The sequence below is a fragment of the Rutidosis leptorrhynchoides genome, chromosome 8 (genome assembly GCF_046630445.1).
Source record: "Rutidosis leptorrhynchoides isolate AG116_Rl617_1_P2 chromosome 8, CSIRO_AGI_Rlap_v1, whole genome shotgun sequence".
NCBI classification, from domain to species: domain Eukaryota; kingdom Viridiplantae; phylum Streptophyta; class Magnoliopsida; order Asterales; family Asteraceae; genus Rutidosis; species Rutidosis leptorrhynchoides.
Genome location: NC_092340.1, coordinates 254,281,617 through 254,305,589, shown reverse-complemented (window position 1 = coordinate 254,305,589; position 23,973 = coordinate 254,281,617). Strand labels below are relative to the sequence as shown.

Below are 23,973 nucleotides of genomic sequence, written 5' to 3'. Positions count from 1 at the left end.
TGGGATACTCTAAAGAATCAAAATCTATCAATTCTCTTTAAAAGTCAAAAGATCCAAATTCCTATCACCTTCCCGTAAACTCTCAACCAACCCTACAACCCGTCCTCCTCTTGTAAGAATGCCTAGGAAGAAGATCAGTGTCGTGCTTACTTAACCGGTGGAGATATCGATGTTTTACCAAGCCTATGATAAAAACCGTTACACGACTGGCTTCTGAGCGACAATACAACTAGATTAGGGCACCCTAAACACTTGAGCAATATGAGTGATCCGATAGTGAGAAGCCTGGTCATGTATACTCTACAGTTGAGAGTTGGAAAGTATGCCTTTTTCACCATGGACGCGATTATAATCTAGCGACTAAACCATCGAAATTCGAAACTTTTTCTACTACTTTCGAAAGATGTGACAACTTCTGACGAAAACATAATAAAAGAATCCAAGGGTGGGCGAGGGAGAATCTATTAGAAGAATACCTTATATTCCCATTTTTTACTTGAGGACAAGCAAAGCTAAGTGTGGGGTATTTGATATCGGCAAAAAAGTCACGTTTTTACCCCCGATATTGAGCCCTAAATCAATAAAGTTCCAAACTTTGTTAGCAAAATAATCGCTTTTTCAGTTAATTTTGTAGATTAAGTAATTACGAAGGAAATGCAAAAAGAATCAAATACAATGGAGCTAAAATGAAGATTCTAGAGCGAAAACGGTGAAAGACAACTTACACCCCATGAAATCAAGTTACAATCCCGAAAAACAGCAGACCAGGGTAGCCATACGGCCTTCCATATGGCTTGCTACAATGGGATACACCATGCCATCATCTGGGCACCACAAATGGCTTGCCCTGGCATATGGCCTTGGCATACGGCCTGCCATACGACCTACCAGCCGTATGCTAGTAAAAAGTTGCCTATTTAAAGGGACTTTTGTGCTCATTTTTACACACACTCATTTGTAATTCAATTCAGATTTTCAAGTATTTTAGTTACTTTTTAGTAGTAGCTAAATTAGCTTTTATTTTCCAGAGGATATCCCGGCGAGTCCTTGCGATCTCGGGCAGATTTTTTCAGCCTTTTCAGGTTTTTATCCTAAACGTTTGTCTTATTAATTAAACATGTATTGTTATCATTTATGTTTAATAATGCATTCCGATATTACCGTGTTAGCTTAATTAATCTGTATGTTGCCATGATAGAAGTTTGGGTTAGCGTAATTATGTTAAATTAGTACAGTTACTATTGTTATACTGAATCTGTGACCCCGATAGATTTGTATGCTAGCATCTTAAGGATTGACCAACCTAAGTTGTGATTAGGACTTGTCCACCTATATGAACTTAGCTACTTCATAGGATTAAGACCCCTGGTTATACTGTATCTGAAGATTCTATGAACTTGGTATGGCCGGAGTTCCCGAGAAGCATCTAATGCTCTTTTAGTACACAGAACTTAGGAATTGAGACATGAATGACCTAGTATGCCTATTGATTGTTCCAAAGAGACCTCTTAGGAGCTATTAAGATCTAGTTGGTGCCTTAACTGTGTGACCCAACCTATTGTATGTTCTTGTTTGATTGTTGCTCTAGGATTAAGTCATACCAACTGTTTAGGTATCTATTAGGTTTCTTTCTGCTTTACTTTCAGTATATCAAATGTAATGCTATATAATGTTTAGATTGGTATGATCTCATTAGTATGATGAAATGATTGTTAGTTTAAGCTAATATTTTTTCAACTTGACCCGACGGACTCCTCCCATTTGTGATCAGTGTTCACTCAACACGGCATGTTGTTATCAATTATCCAAACTGATAACGAGGGTTAGGATTAGAGCTCAACTTACTAATAAACCTAGTGCTTTACCAAGGATAACCTCCAAGGTATTGTTACCTTTCAATTATACGACCAAGTGACATACTTTTCACTACTCAACGAGATCTCCGGGAGTTTAGAGATAAGTAGTTCTGTGTAATTGGCTCATCCAACCAGATCTGTACCGTTCTAATCATAGGTTTAAAATAAACATAATTACCTTACCCTAGCCCAAACTAATATATTGGTAGCATCTCCCTGATCTAAATACTCCGGATATCCCTCCATCACCTTTACTTTTCCGCAATTAGAATTATTAGCTTAAAACCAACTATTATCTTCTATCTAGGTAATTTAACCAAAGACAATTATCCACTTGATCTTCAATTAGTTAAACCATTCAAAAGTATGACCCTAGGTTAACTTACACCTTCTACCTTCAAAAGTTAAAAGTAAATTTAGGCCCCGCAAAATATAAATAATAAACCACTATTCTCCTTCTAGATAGCTGACTCTGACGTATTGTGACCTAACGACATCGCATAAATAAAACCGTTCGTTTCGATCATATTAGTCATTAACGAAAGAACTTTGGGCACGATAATCTTGAGAGTCATGCAGATACTGGACTCTCGACTCATTTTCAAGAGGTTGAACCCCTCCTTAAGCCCATCAAGAAATAAGGCTAATACTTTAATAGTCGAGGAGGTCAATAAGGAGGCAAATGGGCCTTGTAACACACCGATCAACAATAAGGGGCCCAAATCGAACTCTAAAAATTCTCGGTGCAGAAATAAATCATCCGACCCTAAAGGTTTGAAACCGAAGACAAATAAAAAAAGGAATGTTGTTTAATGATACGCATACTCGATTGGTTCATGTTGCGCATCACACTTGCACCATATGTACACAGACCTCGCGCTCTAGCACTCCAGGCGCAAGTAAATGTGCGCTAGGCTATAGTAGAGCGCTAAATGAAAATGACGTGTCTCGTACTTGCCACGATCTCTGCAAAAGAACCGATAGTCATCAGAAAGCAATGGTACTGTTCCCTGGTCCCCTCCCCTGAATGGCCAGGCAGTACCGACAAAAAGCAACGTGGAACACGTAGCTCCAATAAGCAAACGACATTGTAGCTATAAATAACGGACTCGAATCACAAAGCAAGGCATCTGTTCTTGGAGAACTTACACACATAGTATTTTCAGTATCCACGTACGAACCACTCGCGCTATCTACATAGCGCCTTCCTTACCCGCGCTACCGGACTCACAGCATTTCACTAGAAACTCTTGATACACAGGTAATGTTCTGTGAACATATACCCTATTCTCAGCGCGAGCCATCGCTGACCGGACTACCCGCTGATGGTGGGTCTATGTTTAACCACCCCTGTTGAGATCCTCATCTCGCAAGGGGTTATTCACTGTATTCTGGACCGGAGAGTTAAACTCAATTGACCCTTAAATCTCCCTTCATTGATGTCAAGCATAGACCGAACCCGACTCGGTTACTCTATGCTTGATCATTTGGCGCCATCCATGGGACACACAAGTTAAAAGGTTTTGATTTGATCTTTTTTCTATATGTTCACTACTCATTTATTTTTTTCTATACAGGCACCTGTTGCGAAAAGATAAGTACATTCAGTGACCAACTGTCGAAACTAAGCGAAAGCTGACGCTGGCGGAAGCTCGGGGATGGCAGAGATATCATTCCCCGCCATCCAGATGTTCAACACTTCCTGTGCGCCCATTATAGTGCAGAGATATCTGCTCGATTCAGGTCATGGCGTAAAGCACCTTCATATGGACAATGGCAGTAGTGTCGACATCATGTACGAGCATTGCTTCCTACAGTTACCCACAACAGTGAGGCGACCATCAAGCCTCCAACTACGGCCTTATCTGGATTTCAGGAGAATCAGCATGACCCATTGGAATTTTGGATTTGAAGCTAGAGCTGAGAGACAGCAAAGATAAATTAAAAAAGCGCACTGAGGGCATAGAATTTTGTGTGATGTGCTCGTATTCTAGATACAACGCTATACTAGGAAGAACCTCGATTCCAAAATTCAGTGCTATACCATCCACAATCCACGGGATGGTCATATTCCTTACAGATCAAGGAGTCGCCACCCTCGAATCAACGATGTTGGACACCTTGTGCGCATCTGTTACTGACAAAAGAAGTGCTACTCCCGAAGAAAAAGGCATGAATGAGTGGTGGGGTATAGTTAATCCCGAGTATCCAGAACAGAAGGTAAAGATAGGGGGAGCCTCACAAACGAAACTAAAGAGAAGCTGAGGAATATCCTCATTTCCAATTCCGATGTGTTCTGTTGGCGTGATGCTGATATGACTGGAGTACCGCGAGAGATCGCGCAACATTACCTCCACGCCAGCATCAATCTGACCCCTATCAAACAAAAAAAGCGGCCAATGGCACCCGAAAGAAGTGAATGGTTGCGCAGAGAAGTGGATAAGCTGGTAAAAGCTAACATATTGCACAAAGTGAACTACCAGACGTGGGTAGCTAACCCCATACTGGTGGCCAAGTCCGATGGAACGTGGCGGCTCTGTATCGATTTTAAAGATATCAATAAAGCTTGTCCCAAAGACAATTATCCTCTGCCAGTGATAGACTGGAAAGTTGAGTCGCTCGCTGGTTTCAGGTTTAAGTGTTTTCTAGACGCCTACAAAGGGTATCACCAAATACAAATGGTGGAAGAAGATGAAGAGAAAACCGCGTTCCACACAGACCAAGGGAAATACTGTTACACCAAAATGCCCTTTGGGCTGAAAAACGCGGGCGCCACTTATCAGCGCACCATAGATACGGCATTCGATGAGAAAATTGGGCGCAACCTCGAGGCGTATGTCGATGACCTCGTCATCAAAAGCAACACTGAGGAGCAACTGTTAGCAGATATCCTAGAAACATTTAACACTCTCAGGAGCATCGATATGAAGCTCAAACCTGCCAAGTGTAGCTTTGTAGAAGAAAAAGGGAACTTCCTAGGGCACATCGTGACTCCGCGCGGAATCAAGGCAAACCCCAAGAAAATAGAAGCAATTGAGAAGATGCCCTCTCCCAAAACAAAGAAACAAGTTCAGAGCCTCAATGGGAAATTGGCCGCATTGGCACGATTCCTGTCTAAGGCCGCTGAAAGATCGCTTCCGTTCTTCCATACCTTGAAAGACTGCGCTAAAAAGTCAGATTTCAAATAGACAGACAAGGCAGAAAAGGCATTCTAGGAGATGAATGCGCTCCTCAAAGATCTCCCCGCATTAACAGCGCCAATTGCAGGTGAAACCTTGATACTTTACCTTGCGGTATCTAAGGAAGCCGTTAGCTCCGTCTTAGTCGCCGAACAGGGGGATGCCCAAATGCCAATATACTTCGTCAGCAAAGCGTTATCAGGAAGCGAGTTGAACTATCTCCCCATAGAAAAACTCGTATACGCGCTTGTCATTACTTCCCGTCGTTTACGAAGGTACTTCCAAGCGCATCCGATTACGGTACTCACTGACCAACCTATTCGACAACTGCTCTACAAACCAGAGATATCGGGTAGACTGACCAAATGTGATAGAGTTGGGCGAACATGAAATTATGTACTGCGCTAGAAACGCTATCAAGGGGCAGGTGATGGCCGATTATTTGGCCGAAACAGCCGCTAATATACCGGCAATATGTGACCCTGTGCAACTTCCCGCACCTCCTCCCGAATTATGGGAGCTCTATACCGACGGCGCGACAAGCTCTGAAGGTGCTGGCGCAGGTTTAATCCTCACAGGTCCGCATCAGGAAGAGCATACATACGTGCTATGGTTCAACTTTAAGGTAACAAACAACGAGACAGAGTACGAAGCGCTATTAGCGGGGATGCGTATAGCCCGAGAGTTAGGAGTAAAGAAACTGCAAGCCTATGTGGATTCACAGCTATTCGCCAATCTAATAAAAGGCACATTTGACGCCAATGACAAATCTATGCAATCATACCTGGCTCTGGTCTACTCTCTAGCTGATACATTTATTGACTTCAGGATCAGTCAAATCCCTAGGAGTCAGAACAAGCAGGCGGATGTACTCAGTAAGCTGGCGGCCCTCACCTTCAACCATCTGGAATAGAAGATACTAGTGGAGCAAGTCTTCAAGAAATCCATAGAACCAGAGACCACAATTGCGTCCGTTGAAGAAGAAGAAGAAGCAACTTGGATGACAGACATCATAGAATTCCTGCGAACTAGGTCTTTGCCCGAAGGTGAGAAGGAAGCAATGAAGATCAGGGTGAAAGTGCCGAATTACGAACTACAAGGGGAACTTCTATATCAAAAATCTTACCTAGGCGCATCCCTACGCTGCGTGGGACCCAAAGAAGCCGCTATGATTATTGATGAGATTCATAAGGGATCTTGCGGGTTACATTCTGGGTCGAGGATAGTCACCAAGAGGATTAAGCGATTAGGATATTGTTGGCCTAGAATGTACGCCAACACAGCTGAAAGGATAAGAGTTTGCCAAGAGTGTCAGTTGCACGCGCCCGTTAGCAGGGCGCCACAACACCCGATGATACCTATCACATTGCCGTGGCCCTTCTGCAAATTGGCTATTGATATAGTGGGACCTTTCCCAAAGGGCGTGGGGAACGCTGAGTACCTAGTAGTTGCCATCGACTTCTTCACCAAATGGGTGGAAGCAAAACCACTGTGCACCATCACCAGCAAACAGATCAGAGATTTTTTCTGAGAAAGCATTGTATGCAGATTCGGTGTACCGAACGAAATTGTTAGCTACAACGGTACACAATTTGAAGGCAACCCCTTCCGTAGCTGGTGTCAAGATTTGAATATCAAACAGCGCTTCACCTCCGTCACGCACCCTCAGGCTAATGGTCAATGTGAGGTTACGAATAGATATTGTGCACGCCATCAAAGCAAAATTGGGAATGAAGAGCAGCCGGATGGGTAGATGAGTTGCCAAAAGTCTTATGGGAACACAGAACAACGCATAAGAACAGCACAGGAAAGACACCATTCAGTTTGGTATACGGTTCAGAGGCAGTAATCCAGGTGGAAATAACTGTTCCAACAGAAAGAGTCTTGTCATACAGCGAGGGTGAAAACGACAAAAGGTTGAGCACGAATCTGAATTATGCGAAGGAGCGCAGGGAAATGGCAACAATCCGGGAAGTTGCCAACAAACAGCGCATTGCAAAATATTACAACAAGCGTGTAAGAGCAAGAACTTACAAGGTGGGAGATCTTGTATGGCGCGACAACCAAGAAAGCAGGGCCCAAAACACTTGGAAGTTAGGGCCAAACTGGGAAGGACCTTACAAGGTCATTGGGATCAGTAACACTGGAACTTACAAACTAGCAGAGCTTAAGGGAAATCCAATCAAACGGAACTGGCATGCTACCGCGTTTAAAAAACGCTATATGTAATATAGAAAATAGTAGAATTAATCACTCACCTACTTTTTCTAGACTTACATGTAATTACTAAACAACGCGCCTTTGTAGGTCGACCGTATGCTGCATTATTGTAAACTCGTTTTTCGATTATATTAAAGCATTAAGTCATTTTCGGTTATGATTTCATGTACCTCCCGGAGCTGAATAGCTCTATGATTTGAACTGCACACGCACAGTAGAATACTAGCGCGTTCCTGCCTACTTAAGGGATGACTTTTCCTAGCTCCTGCGCGGCAGAAGTCTGTTTGGCAACAGACTAGACTACTTACTGGAGAGCGACGGTCATTGGGTTGACCTAGTTCCACCCGACCAGATCTAGGGATCTGTAAGTCATGACTATAAACAAAAAAGCGTTGGTCGCGCTTGACCACAGTCCCAAACTAATATTTGGAAGACTCTTAGACGCGACTACGAATGAGCGATCAGAGTGTGCGTTGAGTGCACATCAGCGCACATAAAGATTAGCGACGGCACGCCAAGAGTACAAGATAACGATGATTATCAATAACAAATCAATAATATGAGCAGTAGTTTTATCACCAGTTAAATCACAATAATACATTTTCTATTAGTCGAAAAATACACATACTACAAACTGTTACACTCGTCATAACGCATTATGAAATCACAAAGTAAAACTACAAATTGGAATCTACTAATTCATGCGTCGTCACTCGCGAACTGCGTGACAACTCCTCGAGCCGGGGAATAGAGATATGGGGCAAGGCTCTGTAAGCCTCCCTAGCAGCTTTTCACGCTCCAGGAATGAGACAATCCCGGATAGCTTTGGGAAGGACGGTAGGCACTTGAATATGCTCCTTCACGATATCCCAAAAATGGAGATGCTCAACATCCTGTATAGCTTTCAATGCGCGCTCAGAGTGGTCATTTACGGCATTACTATTTAAAGCATGATCTATTATACGGGGAAGACCCGCCTTTAACACCTCCAACTCATAAACAGCCGACTTCGCTCGCTGCTCCGATTCAACGCACTGTGCCCTAAGAGTGTGAATAGTTTCCCCGTGGTCACTATTCTGGCGGTTAGCACAATCTAGCTATGCATGTATCTTTTTATTGGCTTGCTGCGCATTATCAAGCTTGCCGCAGAGGCGCATTATGGTGTCCCTAATTATAGAGAATTCATTACCGGAAGATTCATTACTTGGCCCAGGACTCTGAATATTCTTACCCTTAGAAGACCCCGTCGAATTAGGGCGTTGCTTTTCAAAGGAGGAATCACTATCAACCTTAATGGGGGATGGGCGAGGTCTATTCACACCCCCCTCAGCGTTACTTCCGCGACCATCATCTACGTAAGAATAATAATAATAAGTAACGTCGACGGACAAGCAAAATAAGTAGCAAAAGGAAACACGGCACATACTAGTACGAGCGTGCTTTGATGAAGAAGAAGTGGTTTATCTTTTGCGCTTCTTCGGAGCAGGCACATCACTGCGCGATGGAACAAGTTTCCCATGGGGACATTGCTTAGGCAAATCAGCATATTGCACCGTAACCTTTTTCTTCTTCTTCCTGCGCGAGGAGCCAGAAGCAGAAGTTGCGGTGACAGAGCGCTTAGTCGAAAAACATTTTCCCAAAGGCATGCGATCCACCGCCACAGAAGCGGAAGAAGAGAATTTAAGGTACTCGGAAAAGTGAATTGCTGTCAACATAGCATAGAAGCATTAAGGAAGGAAGAAGAGAAGAAGGTAAAAAAGATCTACATACCTTGCAAGTGGCGACTGAAGTGAGGATAGTAGTTGGGATCTAGCCAATGCTTGGATATCCCCCCAGCATACAGCACGTTGTTGCTATACACACGTAAGGGAATTGCGCGACCTACACATTTGTCTAACATTGACCTTTCGCTTGAGCTTAAAGGTGGCGTCATATTTAAGCTCCCGTCAAAACCATATTGCCAAGAACCCACATTTGAGAACTCTAGGGGAATGAAGGTATCATCCACGAAAAAGTAGCGCTCTTTCCAGTCCAGTGGACTCTCCTTCAGTGATTCACTGGTAAAGCGGACGTTGTCACGGAAATAGAACCAATTAGTATCAAGCCGTTCAAAAGAAAATATATTCTTGAACAAATTCACCGTAGGAATAAAATCATGCACCTTACACCACATCTGGAATACAATGAGGCGACAAGCGCTATCTGGATCCAGCTGACCCATACCTATGTTGAAGTGAGAAAGTACGCGCATGAAGAAATTCGTGGGCAGAATACCAGGAGAGCGGTTGGCTCGGTCTGAGTGACCAGGAACAATGGGCGACAATGCCCTCATGGGAGGATAGCGCGTCGCGAGGTACACTACATATTCAGGAGAGATGGATGAAGGAATGGAACCAACATTGGATGAATCAGCGCAATGAGCCATGCTAAACAATAGAAGTGAAGAAAGTGAAAAATGAATGTGGAAAGCTCTATTTATAGAAGGAGAACGGACGTTGGTAAATGATCTTGACAGTACACGTGTCAGAACGTGTACAGCAAAGAAGGATAGATTTAATGCAACGAAACAGGTGACGTGATGGTTATCACGTCACACCTGTTATGAAGTTAGTAGTATTTGAGTTCGACACCATGCGTAATGCTTGCGCATAATATCGAACTGGGGGGACTTAATGATACGCATACCCGAGTGGCTCATGTTGCGCATCACACTTGCACCATATGTGCACAGACCTCGCGCTCTAGCACTCCAGGCGCAAGTAAATGTGCGATAGGCTAGAGTAGCGCGCTAGATGAGGATGACATGTCTCGTACTTGCCACAATCTCTGCAAAATAACCGACAGTCAGCAGAAAGCAACGGTACTCTTCGCTGGTCCCCTCCCCTGAATGGCCAGGCAGTACCGATAAGAAAGAAATGTGGAACACGTAGCTCCAATAAGCACACGGCACTGTAGCTATAAATAACGGACTCGAATCACAAAGCAAGGCATCTGTTCTTGGAGAACTTACACACATACTATTTTTAGTATGCATGTACGAACCAATCGCGCTATCTACATAGCGCCTTCCTTACCCGCGCTACCAGACTCATAGAATTTCACTAGAAACTCTTGATCTACAGGTAACGTTCTGTGAACATAAACCCTATTCTCAGCGCGAGCCATCGTTGACCGGACTACCCGCCGATGGTGGGTCTATGTTTAACCACCCCTGTTGAGATCCTCATCTCGCAAGGGGTTATTCACGGTATTACGGACCGGAGAGTTAAACTCAATTGACCCTTAAATCCCCCTTCATTGATGTCAAGCATGGACCGAACCCGACCTGATTACTCTATGCTTGATCATTGTTGGTTAAACATCCGAAGATAATCATCGTCCCGTATGATGAATTTAAAAATGTTGCAAGAAAAGGAAGGCCTAAAAACCAAGCTCTGCGATCTACATGTACTTCGTCTGCATGAAAGCAACTGTTCAAATTCGAAGAACTTAAATCAAAATAATGCGTACTCATGTTCCGTGAATTCTTTAAACACGGAAGGGGTTTATGAATATGGATGCTGTTTACAGTTAAAATGGCAAAAGAATCCAAATATGCAGTAAGCAACCCAAATCCTTCGTTTATTTAGTTTCATCATGAATATTATAACATATATTATTAGAGGGTCTGGGTTCAGGATTGACAGTAAATTCGGGTCTATTAAAAAGATGATCTTTAAAGAAAAGTTAACCTTCCACTTCAAGAGACAAAATTACATCTTGTCAACAATTCGTAGATCCAATCTTTGTGGGGATCGAATGACTGTAATTTTCTTTAAAAGAAAATGGTTGGAAAATCGGGTGGTCAACTCCTAATATGGGATACCAATTTGTTCGAAGCCTAGGATGTCATTACTTTTGATTGTGTCATCGGTATAAGAGGGAAGTGGAAAAGGACGAGATAAGTTGAACATTGTTAATGTATATGGACCTCACAAGTATAATAAGAAGCAATTACTTTGAGTTTCGTTGACAAGCATGTGTGAGAACAATTAAGATGAGGCATGGTGTTATGTGGTGACTTTAATGAGGTACATAATGTATCGGTAATTGTGTTTTTGTTGAAAGCCGGGTGAGGAAATTTAATATACTCATCCAAGCTAACAACCTAATTGATATCTCAATTGGAGGAAGAATGTTCACTCGTGTTGGTGATGACGGTATTAAATTTAGCAAATTATATCATTACCTCATTTTGAAAAAAGTGTGTGAAATATGGGGTAACATATCTGTATTGGCCTTGGATAGACTTACGTCTGACTACTGACCACAACTCCTAAAAGATGATGAAAGAAATTTGGACCAAAACCTTGTCAGATTTTTGATGCGTGGATGGATGACCTCGGGTTCGAACAAATATTCAAAGGTGATTTGAATGAAGCGAACAATACAGGGGACGGAAAAGATCGGGTCTTTCTCAATAAATTAAAGGCTGTAAAAGCAGCCATTAAATCATGTAGTAAGCAAGTCTTCGGGAAACTGGATGATGAGATCAAAGAATTCAAAAAGGTAGCACTGAATTTGGAACTCAAAGCAGAAACAGTAAATTTAGAACCTAACGAGCTTGAATCGTGGAGATATAATAGGAAAAAGTGGTTAGCAAAGGAAAAAATGAAAAGGAGTATGATGAAACAAGAGGCCTGAATCCGCTAGGCTATCGATGGAGATGAAAATACGAGGTTCTTTCATTCTATCATCCAAAACAAGTATAACAAGTGTAATATTCATGGGCTCACTATTAATGGAAGTTTGAATGAAAACCCTCAAGATATTAAATGAAGCATACAAACACTTCAAGCATCTATTCGAAGAATTTGATCAAATACGGCCATCATTTAAAAAATTTGTATTATCCATCGATCAATTCAGATGAAGCTGAAGCTCTAGAACAACCGTTTTCAGAATCGGAAATACATGAAGCCATTAAATCTGTGAAGTGCGAAAGCACTGGGACCGGGCGAGTTTAATATGCGATTTTGCAAAAAGTTATGAGATAAAGGTTCATCTAATCGAGGCAATCAATTAGTTTTAGGAAAAGGGTGAAATGTCGAGAGGTTGCAACGCCTCCTTTCCACCTTCTTTATTTACTATATTTTAGTATTTGGAGTACTTTGGGATTATTGAACTATGGGAAGCACTTTCTAGTAGTGACACATATCGTCCATTTCGATTAAGGGTCAATAAAGAAGGGTCGGGCCTACGATTAGAAAGCTAAAGTCTTCCTTTAGAAACAATAACAATACCCAATTTCACGACTGTGACGTATGGGGAGGTAAGGTGTAGACAGTCCTACTCTACTCCCGGCTATAAGGAAAGTCATTTCTCCACCTGGAGCATAGTCGAGTCACGGGTAGGAGAAAGTCGTCTTTCCCTCTACTCGAAAGTAGAGAGACTGCTTCTAAGGGAACCTCCGGCCAAAAAAGAACATACATATAATAAGTATGAAAAGATGAAAAAATAGGTACATACCTGACGGGGTTGCAAAGGACCTTAAGAAACATATATATCATAAAACATGACACCAAGATAGAATCATATAATTAAAACAATGCATGTCAACAAGGTAAGTAACCAAAAAATAGCATGCAAAGAGAGATATTTCAAGTAAGCGTATAAAATAATGTATGACAATGAAATAAGTAACAATGTAGCATGCAGAGGTAAATATTCAAAGTAAGTGTGCAAAACAGAAAGAGAACTTGATATCTACTTAGAAAGCGTACCCTTATTCCAAAGAAACCGGATCCGTTAGGACTTCGAGATTTTAGACCGATTAGTTTAATCGGTAGCTTTTATAAAATTTTGGCCAAAATTCTTTCGAACCGGTCTACGAAAAGTTTTGCCATCTCTCGTGGGCCCGAGCAAAGTGCTTTCTTAAAAGGTCGTATAATTCTTGACGGGGTTTTAATTGAAAACGAAATAATTGATTTTCTTAAGAGTAACCGGAAGAAAGGCATCATTTCAAGGTTGATTTCGAAAAGGCGTTTGATAGTCATTATTGGTGTTTTCTACTAGAAGTAATGAAGTGTATGGGTTTTTGAAGTAAATGGAGAAAATGAATTTTGGCTTGCCTCACCTCGCCCTCGATCTCTATCTTAATAAATGGTGCACTAACTAAAGAATTCTCACTAGGTCGACGTGTACACTAAGGGGATCCGTTGTCACCTTTCCTCTTCATTTTAGCGGCCGAAGGTTTGAACATTTTGTTAAGGAGAATCGTACAGGGCGTAAGATTATTCTGAATGCTTATAGTTGTGGGTTACATACATATAAATAGGATTGACCAAGTACTAAACCCTAGTGGACTAGATAAGTAAACGAGCCCTTATAGAGCATGGACAAAATAATCCAATATATATATATATATATATATATATATATATATATATATATATATATATATATATATATATATATATATATATATATATACACACACACACACACACACAAACAAGATTCATCTAACATCCCCACGCAGTTGTAGCGGGAGCTGGGTGAATGCTAAAACTGGATCGAAACTCATCAAAAAATGCAGTAGGCAGGACTTTGGTGAAGATGTCTGCAAACTGATACCGAGAAGGAACATGAAGGACCTGAACATGACCCTTAAGGACAAGATCACAGACAAAATGAATGTCAATCTCATCATTTTTGGTGCGTTGATGTTGCACCAGGTTGCCTGACATGTAAATAACACTAACGGTGTCATAGTAGACAATAATAGCAGATGAAAGCGAGCAATGGAGGTAACGTAGAAGATTACGAATCCAACATGTCTCTGCAACGGTGTTTGCGACGCCGTAGTATTCAGCTTTGGCACTAGAGCGTGACGGAGTTTGTTGCCAGTTCGAGGACCAAGATAAAAGATTATTACCCAAAAATACACAGTATCGAGATGTAGAGCGGCGAGTAGAGGGACAACCAGTTCAATCAGCATCAGAATAAGCAACCAATGAGCAAGTGCGATGAAAACAGTTGTAGACCAAGACCCGGAGTGCCCTGGACATAGCGAATGATCCTTCAGAGAGCAGCCATATGAGGCTCTCGAGGATCATGCATAAACAAACAGATCTGCTGGATAGCATAAGAGATGTCAGGCCTGATAAAAGTGAGATACTGGAGAGCACCGGCAAGGCTGCGATATAAATTGGGATTCTTAACTGGGGGACCAGTAGTGGTCAATTTGGTGCCAATATCAATGGGTGTGCGACTAGAATTACAACCAACAATGTCGGCACGCTCAATGATCTCAGATTCATACTTCTTTTTAGAGAGAAACATACCAGAAGGAGTACGAGTGATAGAAATGCCAAGAAAATAATTTAATGGGATAAGATCAGTCATGGAGAACTCCTGATGTAAATAGGTGATAACCCTATGAAGAAAGGCAGTAGACGAGGAAATCAAGATAATGTCGTCCACATATAATAATAAATAAGTTGTGTCTGCACCGTGCTTGTAGATGATCAAAGAGGTGTCACATCTACTGTGCTGAAATCCAATACGCTGAGCATACCCGTAAAATCGCTGAAACCAAGCTCGGGGACCTTGTTTATTCAATCCGTATAAAGATTTCTATAGAAGGCAAACATGATCGGGACGACTAGAGTTACGGAAACCAGGGGTTGATTCATGTAAACGGTCTCATAGAGAGTACCATGGAAAAATGCATTCTTGACATATAGTTGATGAATGGGCTAGTGTCGAGATGCAGAAAGACTGAGTACAATCCTTATAGTGGCCAATTTTACAACTGGGTTGAAAGTCTCATCACAATCAAACCAAACTGTTGGCTTGAGACCGTTATTGACAAGTCGATCCTTATACATGCTTAATGTATCGTCTGCATTAAACTTGTGCTTAAATGTAAGACCCAAATATTTATTATACATAATGTATTTAAGGTGTACGATGTGTGAATGGAGTGTGCACAACATGTAGGTGTTGCTTGCTCGACCGTCGAAGAATACTGGACGTTGTTTGAGGTACAAGGTGTGTACGTACCTTTTCAACCCCAAATAAAGTTTTAGTTGATATTTCAAATCCTTACCATTGGATAGAATATCTTATTACGTTTCCAACGATATTTGATTCATCGAAAACGGAGCTACGGTCAAAAAGTTATGGCCAAAACAAGAAACTGAAAACTGACCTGAAGGTTGGAGCGGCGCTCCACCTTTCGGCGCGGCGCGCCGAACCCGTCTGATGCAATTTTTAGCCTTTTTAAAAGGTCTAAATGAAGGGTACTTTGGTCTTTTCACTTGGGGTCGGTTTGGGGTCATCAAAACTGATCCTTTGATCAGTTTGGATCACATTTTCACTCATCAAACACTCCCAACCTTATCTAGTGAGAGAGTAAGAGTTTTAGAGAGAGAGAGAGAGGTGGATTTAGAGAAGAAGGAGGCGGATTCTCATCAAAGCTCGAGTTCTAAAGTTGTTCCTCTCGTTCTTGGCTACGTGGTGATAGTATTGGTAAGCTCAAACTCCGAATTTCATCTATTTGATTTGATATTCAAGTTAGGGTTTGAGTTAGTTTGATGAAAAACCCTTTTAGATGATGAAATGGGTTTAGTGATGCTAGTAATTGGGTTTATTGTTAATTGTTGGTGGATTTTGGGTTGGTGAACTAATTGGCCATGTTTAGGACTTAAAATTGGGTTTAATCACTTAAGTTAGTGATTATGGATGTATTGAAACCCATTTAAGGTTATTTGGTTGACTAACTTTGACTTTGGGTCAAATTAGGGTTTGGTGGTGATTATGACCCATTTGGCAATTTGATGAGGTTTATAAACTTAAAATGGATTAACTTGAAGTATTAAACCGAGTTAAATGTGTTTTGGTGTTAAATCTTGTAAATGGTGAGATTTTGACTTAATGGGTCAAAACTAGGGTTTTAGTGTCAAAATGGGTATGACGCGTGTTTAACACTTGAGTTCGGGTTTAATTGGCGTATTAGGACCATTCTCACTTGTGTTAGTGATTATTGGTTAGTTTTGGGCACGGTTTGTGCTTGGAAGTGCATTTGGGTCGAAATTGCACTAAGTGACGAATTGGGTTGATTTGTAAATCCACTCTAAGTGTATTGTTGTAATTGTGATAATGGAATAGGTACTTTCCATTGACGAGTTGCGGATTACTTGGAAGCATTCTTCAAGACTTCAAAGTGAGTGATAATATCCTATGTGCATATGTATGTGTAGGATGGGTGCGGGTCGGGTGAAGTGATTCTCGGCTATAGAGCTCACTTCACATATAGATGGATTTGATGGACTTTTGTATGAGTCCAATTGGCACGGTTGTGCGTTTTGGTTGACCATCTTTGGCGAAGTACGCGTTCGCGTGTACATTATCACACGTGGTTGTGATGTGGTTGATAATACCCCAATGGCGAAGGGTATAATATTGAGAAGTGAATCGCGTGTGTATTCGGATTCACGATGACGCGTGTGGTTTCGGTCATCTTATTGTATTGTGGAAATGAATCTCGTGTAGTTCGGATTCATGGTGACTCGTGTAGTTCGGTCATCTTATTGAGGTAGTAATCTCGTGTGGTTTCGGATTACTAAGGCTCGTGTAGTTCGGCCAACCTCGATGTTGTGAAGATAGTAATCTCGTGTGGTTTCGGATTACTAAGGCTCGTGTAGTTCGGCCAATCTTCATTGTGGTATTTGGTTCTCGCTATTGGGTTAAGGTGTTAACCTTGTTCGTTTATATTGTTATATATTAATGTATTGTTGTGTTGTAGCTAACCCTCCGGGTGTAGCTATTTGGCGTTGTTCACATCGTCGTTGGTGAACTTATATTGTTGTTGTATCTTTAGCTCGTTGCTTAGAGATCGTACGGTATGCTTAGTGTAGTGCCTTATATAGATGCCTCGGTATGCGGTATTTGTTATTTTGTGGCGTGTCCATTTTATACATATATATGTATGTAGTATATTATCATTCACTAAGCGTTAGCTTACCCTCTCGTTGTTGACTCTTTTTATAGATTGCATGCGGATGGTGGCTCGGGTAAACGCGAGGATTAGAGGACTTGCATAGTTTGCGTAGAAGGCTTACTTTTGGATTTATTAGGATTGGGTAGCGTATCCTCAATCGCCATGCTCGGCTTTGTTTTGTATTAAAAGTCTTATCGTCGAAAATTGTATTTTGATACTTAAAGGGTAATTTGGGTCGATGTGGGCCCCGCTTCGTAAACTAAATTTTATTAATGGAACGTGCTAGTTTTCATATATTGAACATGCGGTTAAAAGCGTTTTGTCTAAATACGTCGGGAACTAGTCAAACATTTTCGCATTTAAGAACTTTTTGGACAGTCCACTTTGGCGCGCCGCACGGCCTATATGGCGCGCAGCGCAACATGCTGTTCAGGAAATTTTTTTTTTATTTTGCTGTTTCCACGTGGTTTTGTCGTTGGATGGTTTGGGTTGTTACAAGTGGTATCGGAGCATGGTCTAAGGGATTTAGGTGACTTGAGATAGGTGCCTAGACTTAGACTTGTGTGTGCTTAAATTGTTGCGGGACTTGTAGGATTACGGGTCGGAATGGGTTTGGTTAGTGCCTTGGCTATAGGTTGACTAACGTTTATATTAGTAATGCGGATATTATTAATATGTTGTTGTGTTGTGATAATAATTCTCGCGTGTGTTTGTACCGCGTAGAATTTTGGTTGTGTTTGTATATATCATCGAGCGAGACGGTCGTTGTACTAACGAGTCGATGCGGCATGTGTGCGTAATAAGAACTTGCAAACCTTATTACGGGTGCAAATCATGTCTAACAAGTGATGTACGATGAGTGTTTAGCAAGATGGGGCTGTGTCGTGCGTACGGTTTTACACGTTCGTGGACTAATCGTTTTGCATTCTTTAGAATGACGACGCGAAACGAGACCGAGGCGAATGACGCGGAGTTTAACACTAGGGTTGCGGCCGCCGTTGCGGAGCAAATAGGTGCGTTAGAAGAAAGAATGGAAAGGAAGTATTCCGAACTTCAAAGTAGTGGTGAAATGGAGCGTTATCTTAAGAGCTTCATGAGGACTAAACCCCCGATGTATGACGGAAAGCCGGATCCTTTGGTAAGCACAAATTGGATTTCGGACGTCGAAGGGTGTTTCCGTACTATTGATTGCCCTCCCGAGAGAAAGACGAGACTCGCTACGAGTTTGTTGCGGGGTAGGGCAAGGGATTGGTTGGATGGTAAGATTGATCTTGTCGGTGGCGAGACGTTTATGGCTTTATCGTGGGACGACTTTAAGGAGGAATTCTTCGAGGAGTTCCGGACTTCGGCCGATTTGTGGGAATTGCGTAATGAGTTGCGAAATTTGCGACAAGGATCTATGGATTTGAGTACTCTCAAGACGACCTTTATGACGAAGGCTCGTTTTTGTCCGGAGTATTTGGGGAATGATCGTTTGTTGATGGGAGATTTCTATCGGACCTTGAATGATGACTTGAAAAGTAAAATTAGCCGGGGTCAAGCGAAATCGTTTTCGGAATTATTCGACTTGGCTAGAGGTTTCGAGTCGTATTCACGATCGAAAAAGGGTGAACCTTCAAGTAAGCGAAGGGTCGTTTCTTATGGTGCTCCGAGTAAGAAGGTTAAGGGTCCGAGTGTGAGCACAGGTGGTACGCGAACGGGTATGTCGGATTCTAGTGCGACTAGATGTTACAATTGTGGCGTGAGGGGTCACAAGTCTTGGGAATGTTCGGTACCAAAAGGTGATGGTATGGGGTGCTTCAATTGCCAAAAAGAAGGACATCGTAAGTCGGGATGTCCCAAGTTGGCGGGGACGGGTGCGGCCAGGAGACGTTAAGGTACGTTTAATTTTGATAAATATGTCTTCTGATTATTTATTAAATGCCGTTTGAGTTTGAGTTGCGTGCCTTTGTTGTGCATGTTATGCTATGGGTGACGTTCCTAATGGAAGTACCCTATGTTGATGATTGATTGACGGGCGAAGGGCGTAAGACTTGGTGCAACCAAGCATTCCTTAGTATTTGGGAAACGTTTCTACCAAGCCACGGAAATGGTTTTGGTGTTTGGTTGTTAAGCGCGTGTTCGCTTTGATGTTGAAGTGACAAACCACGAGGTTCGTCGGTTGGTTGGAACCCTTGAGATCGAGTGTTTTAAATCTCGATGTGTGTTGGTAATGGAGTCTTTATGACGCGACATTAAGTGCCTCTTTTATACCTACTAGCGTGGTGTTCAACTCCGATTGTGTTGCGGTACACTTTTCGTACAAAGTGTTTAAGGGTTGGTTAAAATCCTTCGTGTGCTCAAGGTTGGAGCAAGATGTGGTAATGGGTCGTGTGAGCCCAATTGTTGGTAAAGTCTACCTGTGGTAGCATTGTGCGGTTGTACGAGTTGTGGATATGGAACGTGGTTCTAAGTGGGGGAGTTACACTCCCGCACGAGGAAGTTTTAGTGTGAGATTTCGGATGATGCTATTGGTAGATCCGGAAAATGTTGTCGAGACCTGGTTGGGTCGATTTGTGGTAGAGTACAATTTCGGATAAATTGTACTTATGGTTTGGATTTGAATCATCACCGAGGTGGTAACGTGGTAAATCTCGTTGAGAGATAATGGACGTGTTTGGCGAGCAAGGTGAAATCCTCCGGTTAAGGGAGGTGTGTGTCGGGTTCTCTTGTGGAGAATTATTGTTTGGTACCTAGGTTTGGTATAGGTGGTTCTTGCTCGATTATGGTATGGTTGTTTGATGAAGCATGATCTTTAGGGTCCGCTGACTTTATCATGGGAATACGTGATTGGTGGAGCATGACTTTCGGGGTCCGCTGACTTCATCATGAGCGTGGTGTTATATCGGTGAAGCATGATCTTCGGGTCCGCTGACTTCATCCGGTGTTGTGATTGGTGGAGCATGACCTTCGGGGTCCGCTGACTTCATCAAGGGAGTAGTGTTATGTCGGTATGGTGTAACACTATCGGGAAATGCGAGTACCGGTGGGAAATGCGAGTACCATTCCTATGTTGAGATTGTGAATCGCGTGTGGTTTCGGATTCACGATGACGCGTGTGGTTTCGGTCATCTTAACTAAATGAATCTCGTGTAGTTCGGATTCATGGTGACTCGTGTAGTTCGGTCATCTTATTGAGGTAGTAATCTCGTGTGGTTTCGAATTACTAAGGCTCGTGTAGTTCGGCCAGCCTCAATGTTGTGGAAGTGAATCTCGTGTAGTTCGGATTCACGAATGACTCGTGTGGTTTCGGTCATTGTATTAAGGAGTGAATCTCGTGTAGTTCGGATTCACAATTGACTCGTGTAGTTCGGTCATTCCTCCGGGATAGTGACTCTCGTGTAGTTCGGATTCACTATGGCGCGTGTAATTCGGCCATTCCCGATTGTTGTTGTGGTGAAGGTAGTGAGTCGCGTGTAGTTCGGATTCACTAAGGCGCGTGTGTTTTCGGCCAGCCTTCGTGTGTTGTGTGATTAGTGATGCGATATCCGTGTTTCGCTCACGTGTTGTTACGGGTGTGACGATCGTCGATTTTGTGCACCATGGGATTAGCGTCGCCATAGTCGCTTGGGCGCTACCGGTTTCTAACCGTTGGATTATGATGTTACGATAGTTGCGTATTGGTCGTATTGCGCACTACAATGGATGTTTATTGATTGATGGGATCCGTAAGGATTAGTTTGGTTCGGTCTTCATCGTTTCGGGTTGTTGACCCTAGGTTGAGACTTGGTTGCTTCTAGCATTGTACTCGGTAATAGTACGCTAAGGGATTGATATCTCGGTACGAGATTAGTTGAGTTTCTCCCGATGTTGGGGTAGGAGCATGGTTTTAGTGCTCGGATTGTGGTTTTGATAAATCGTGGGTGACGATTTTAGTGGTTAAAGGTGATTCATTGGGAAGAATTGTCGAGGAAAATTCGTATTGGACTTATGATTGAGGATCGTTGAGTAGGTTCGGATTGGTTAAGTGGAGAAGATCACGAGGACGAAATCGATTCTAAGTGGGGGAGAGTTGTAAGACCCAAATATTTATTGTACATAATGTATTTAAGGTGTACGATGTGTGAATGGAGTGTGCACAGCATGTAGGTGTTGCTTGCTCGACCGTCGAAGAATACTGGACGTTGTTTGAGGTACAAGGTGTGTACGTACCTTTTCAACCCCAAATAAATTTGAGTTGATGTTTCAAAGCCTTACCATTGGATAGAATATCTTATTACGTTTCCAACGATATTTGATTCATCGAAAACGGAGCAACGGTCAAAAAGTTATGGCCAAAACAAGAAACTGAAAACTGACCTGAAGGTTGGAGCGGTGCTCCACCTTTCGGCGCGGCGCGCCGAACCCGTCTGATGCAATTTTCAGCCTTTTTAAAAGGTCTAAATGAAGGGTACTTTGGTCTTTTCACTTGGGGTCGGTTTGGGGTCATCAAAACTGATCCTTTGATCAGTTTGGATCACATTTTCACTCATCAAACACTCCCAACCTTATCTAGTGAGAGAGTAAGAGTTTTAGAGAGAGAGAGGTGGATTTAGAGAAGAAGGAGGCGGATTCTCATCAAAGCTCGAGTTCTAAAGTTGTTCCTCTCGTTCTTGGCTACGCGGTGATAGTATTGGTAAGCTCAAACTCCAAATTTCATCTATTTGATTTGATATTCAAGTTAGGGTTTGAGTTAGTTTGATGAAAAACCCTTTTAGATGATGAAATGGGTTTAGTGATGCTAGTAATTGGGTTTATTGTTAATTGTTGGTGGATTTTGGGTTGGTGAACTAATTGGCCATGTTTAGGACTTGAAATTGGGTTTAATCACTTAAGTTAGTGATTATGGATGTATTGAAACCCATTTAAGGTTATTTGGTTGACTAACTTTGACTTTGGGTCAAATTAGGGTTTGGTGGTGATTATGACCCATTTGGCGATTTGATGAGGTTTATAAACTTAAAATGGATTAACTTGAAGTATTAAACCGAGTTAAATGTGTTTTGGTGTTAAAACTTGTAAATGGAGAGATTTTGACTTAATGGGTCAAAACTAGGGTTTTAGTGTCAAAATGGGTATGACGCGTGTTTAACACTTGAGTTCGGGTTTAATTGGCGTATTAGAACCATTCTCACTTGTGTTAGTGATTATTGGTTAGTTTTGGGCACGGTTTGTGCTTGGAAGTGCATTTGGGTCGAAATTGCACTAAGTGACGAATTGGGTTGATTTGTAAATCCACTCTAAGTGTATTGTTGTAATTGTGATAATGGAATAGGTACTTTCCATTGGCGAGTTGCGGATTACTTTGAAGCATTCTTCAAGACTTCAAAGTGAGTGATAATATCCTATGTGCATATGTATGTGTAGGATGGGTGCGGGTCGGGTGAAGTGATTCTCGGCTATAGAGCTCACTTCACATATAGATGGATTTGATGGACTTTTGTATGAGTCCAATTGGCACGGTTGTGAGTTTTGGTTGACCATCTTTGGCGAAGTACACGTTCGCGTGTACATTATCACACGTGGTTGTGATGTGGTTGATAATACCCCAATGGCGAAGGGTATAATATTGAGAAGTGAATCGCGTGTGTATTCGGATTCACGATGACGCGTGTGGTTTCGGTCATCTTATTGTATTGTGGAAATGAATCTCGTGTAGTTCAGATTCATGGTGACTAGTGTAGTTCGGTCATCTTATTGAGGTAGTAATCTCGTGTGGTTTCGGATTACTAAGGCTCGTGTAGTTCGGCCAACCTCGATGTTGTGAAGATAGTAATCTCGTGTGGTTTCGGATTACTAAGGCTCGTGTAGTTCGGCCAATCTTCATTGTGGTATTTGGTTCTCGCTATTGGGTTAAGGTGTTAACCTTGTTCGTTTATATTGTTATATATTAATGTATTGTTGTGTTGTAGCTAACCCTCCGGGTGTAGCTATTTGGCGTTGTTCACATCGTCGTTGGTGAACTTATATTGTTGTTGTATCTTTAGCTCGTTGCTTAGAGATCGTACGGTATGCTTAGTGTAGTGCCTTATATGGATGCCTCGGTATGCGGTATTTGTTATTTTGTGGCGTGTCCATTTTATACATATATATGTATGTAGTATATTATCATTCACTAAGCGTTAGCTTACCCTCTCGTTGTTGACTCTTTTTATAGATTGCATGCGGATGGTGGCTCGGGTAAGCGCGAGGATTAGAGGACTTGCATAGTTTGCGTAGAAGGCTTGCTTTTGGATTTATTAGGATTGGATAGCGTATCCCCAATCGCCATGCTCGACTTTGTTTTGTATTAAAAGTCTTATGGTCGAAAATTGTATTTTGATACTTAAAGGGCAATTTGGGTCGATGTGGGCCCCGCTTCGTAAACTAAATTTTATTAATGGAACGCGCTAGTTTTAATATATTGAACATGCGGTTAAAAGCGTTTTGTCTAAATACGTCGGGAACTAGTCAAACATTTTCGCATTTAAGAACTTTTTGGACAGTCCACTTTGGCGCGCCGCGCGGCCTATATGGCGCGCCGCGCAACATGCTGTTCAGGAAATTTTTTTTTTATTTTGCTGTTTCCACGTAGTTTTGTCGTTGGATGGTTTGGGTTGTTACATTAAACAACCAAATGGAGCGAACTATGTTCGTGTCTGATATCGGCTAGAAAGTCACGTTTTCACCCCGGTATTAAGGCCCAAAAACAATAAAGTTCCAAACTTTATCACCA

General features: G+C 42.0%; 3 protein-coding genes across 3 annotated transcripts; 2 read left to right on the top strand and 1 right to left on the bottom strand.

The window, feature by feature from the left end:
- The first annotated feature begins 5,429 nt into the window (after positions 1-5,429).
- On the top strand, positions 5,430-5,948 carry LOC139864121 (uncharacterized). The gene has a single exon (XM_071852706.1). It carries the CDS (start codon positions 5,430-5,432, stop codon positions 5,946-5,948), a length of 519 nt encoding a protein of 172 aa, XP_071708807.1.
- Positions 5,949-6,035: 87 nt separating this feature from the next.
- LOC139864120 (uncharacterized) lies at positions 6,036-7,264 on the top strand. Its single transcript, XM_071852705.1, has 2 exons — positions 6,036-6,526; positions 6,772-7,264. The coding sequence occupies exons 1-2, from the start codon at positions 6,036-6,038 to the stop codon at positions 7,262-7,264; spliced, it is 984 nt and encodes a 327-aa protein (XP_071708806.1).
- Positions 7,265-14,317: 7,053 nt separating this feature from the next.
- LOC139864119 (uncharacterized mitochondrial protein AtMg00810-like) lies at positions 14,318-14,641 on the bottom strand. The gene has a single exon (XM_071852703.1). It carries the CDS (start codon positions 14,639-14,641, stop codon positions 14,318-14,320), a length of 324 nt encoding a protein of 107 aa, XP_071708804.1.
- Positions 14,642-23,973: the final 9,332 nt, after the last annotated feature.

Coding starts and splice junctions, on each gene's coding strand:
- LOC139864119 (XM_071852703.1), bottom strand. CDS start 14,641: ATGACTGATCTTATCCCATTAAATTATTTTCTTGGCATTTCTATCACT.
- LOC139864121 (XM_071852706.1), top strand. CDS start 5,430: ATGTACTGCGCTAGAAACGCTATCAAGGGGCAGGTGATGGCCGATTAT.
- LOC139864120 (XM_071852705.1), top strand. CDS start 6,036: ATGACAGACATCATAGAATTCCTGCGAACTAGGTCTTTGCCCGAAGGT. Junction 6,527..6,771: donor TGGGTGGAAGCAAAACCACT/GTGCACCATCAC, acceptor TTGGGAATGAAG/AGCAGCCGGATGGGTAGATG.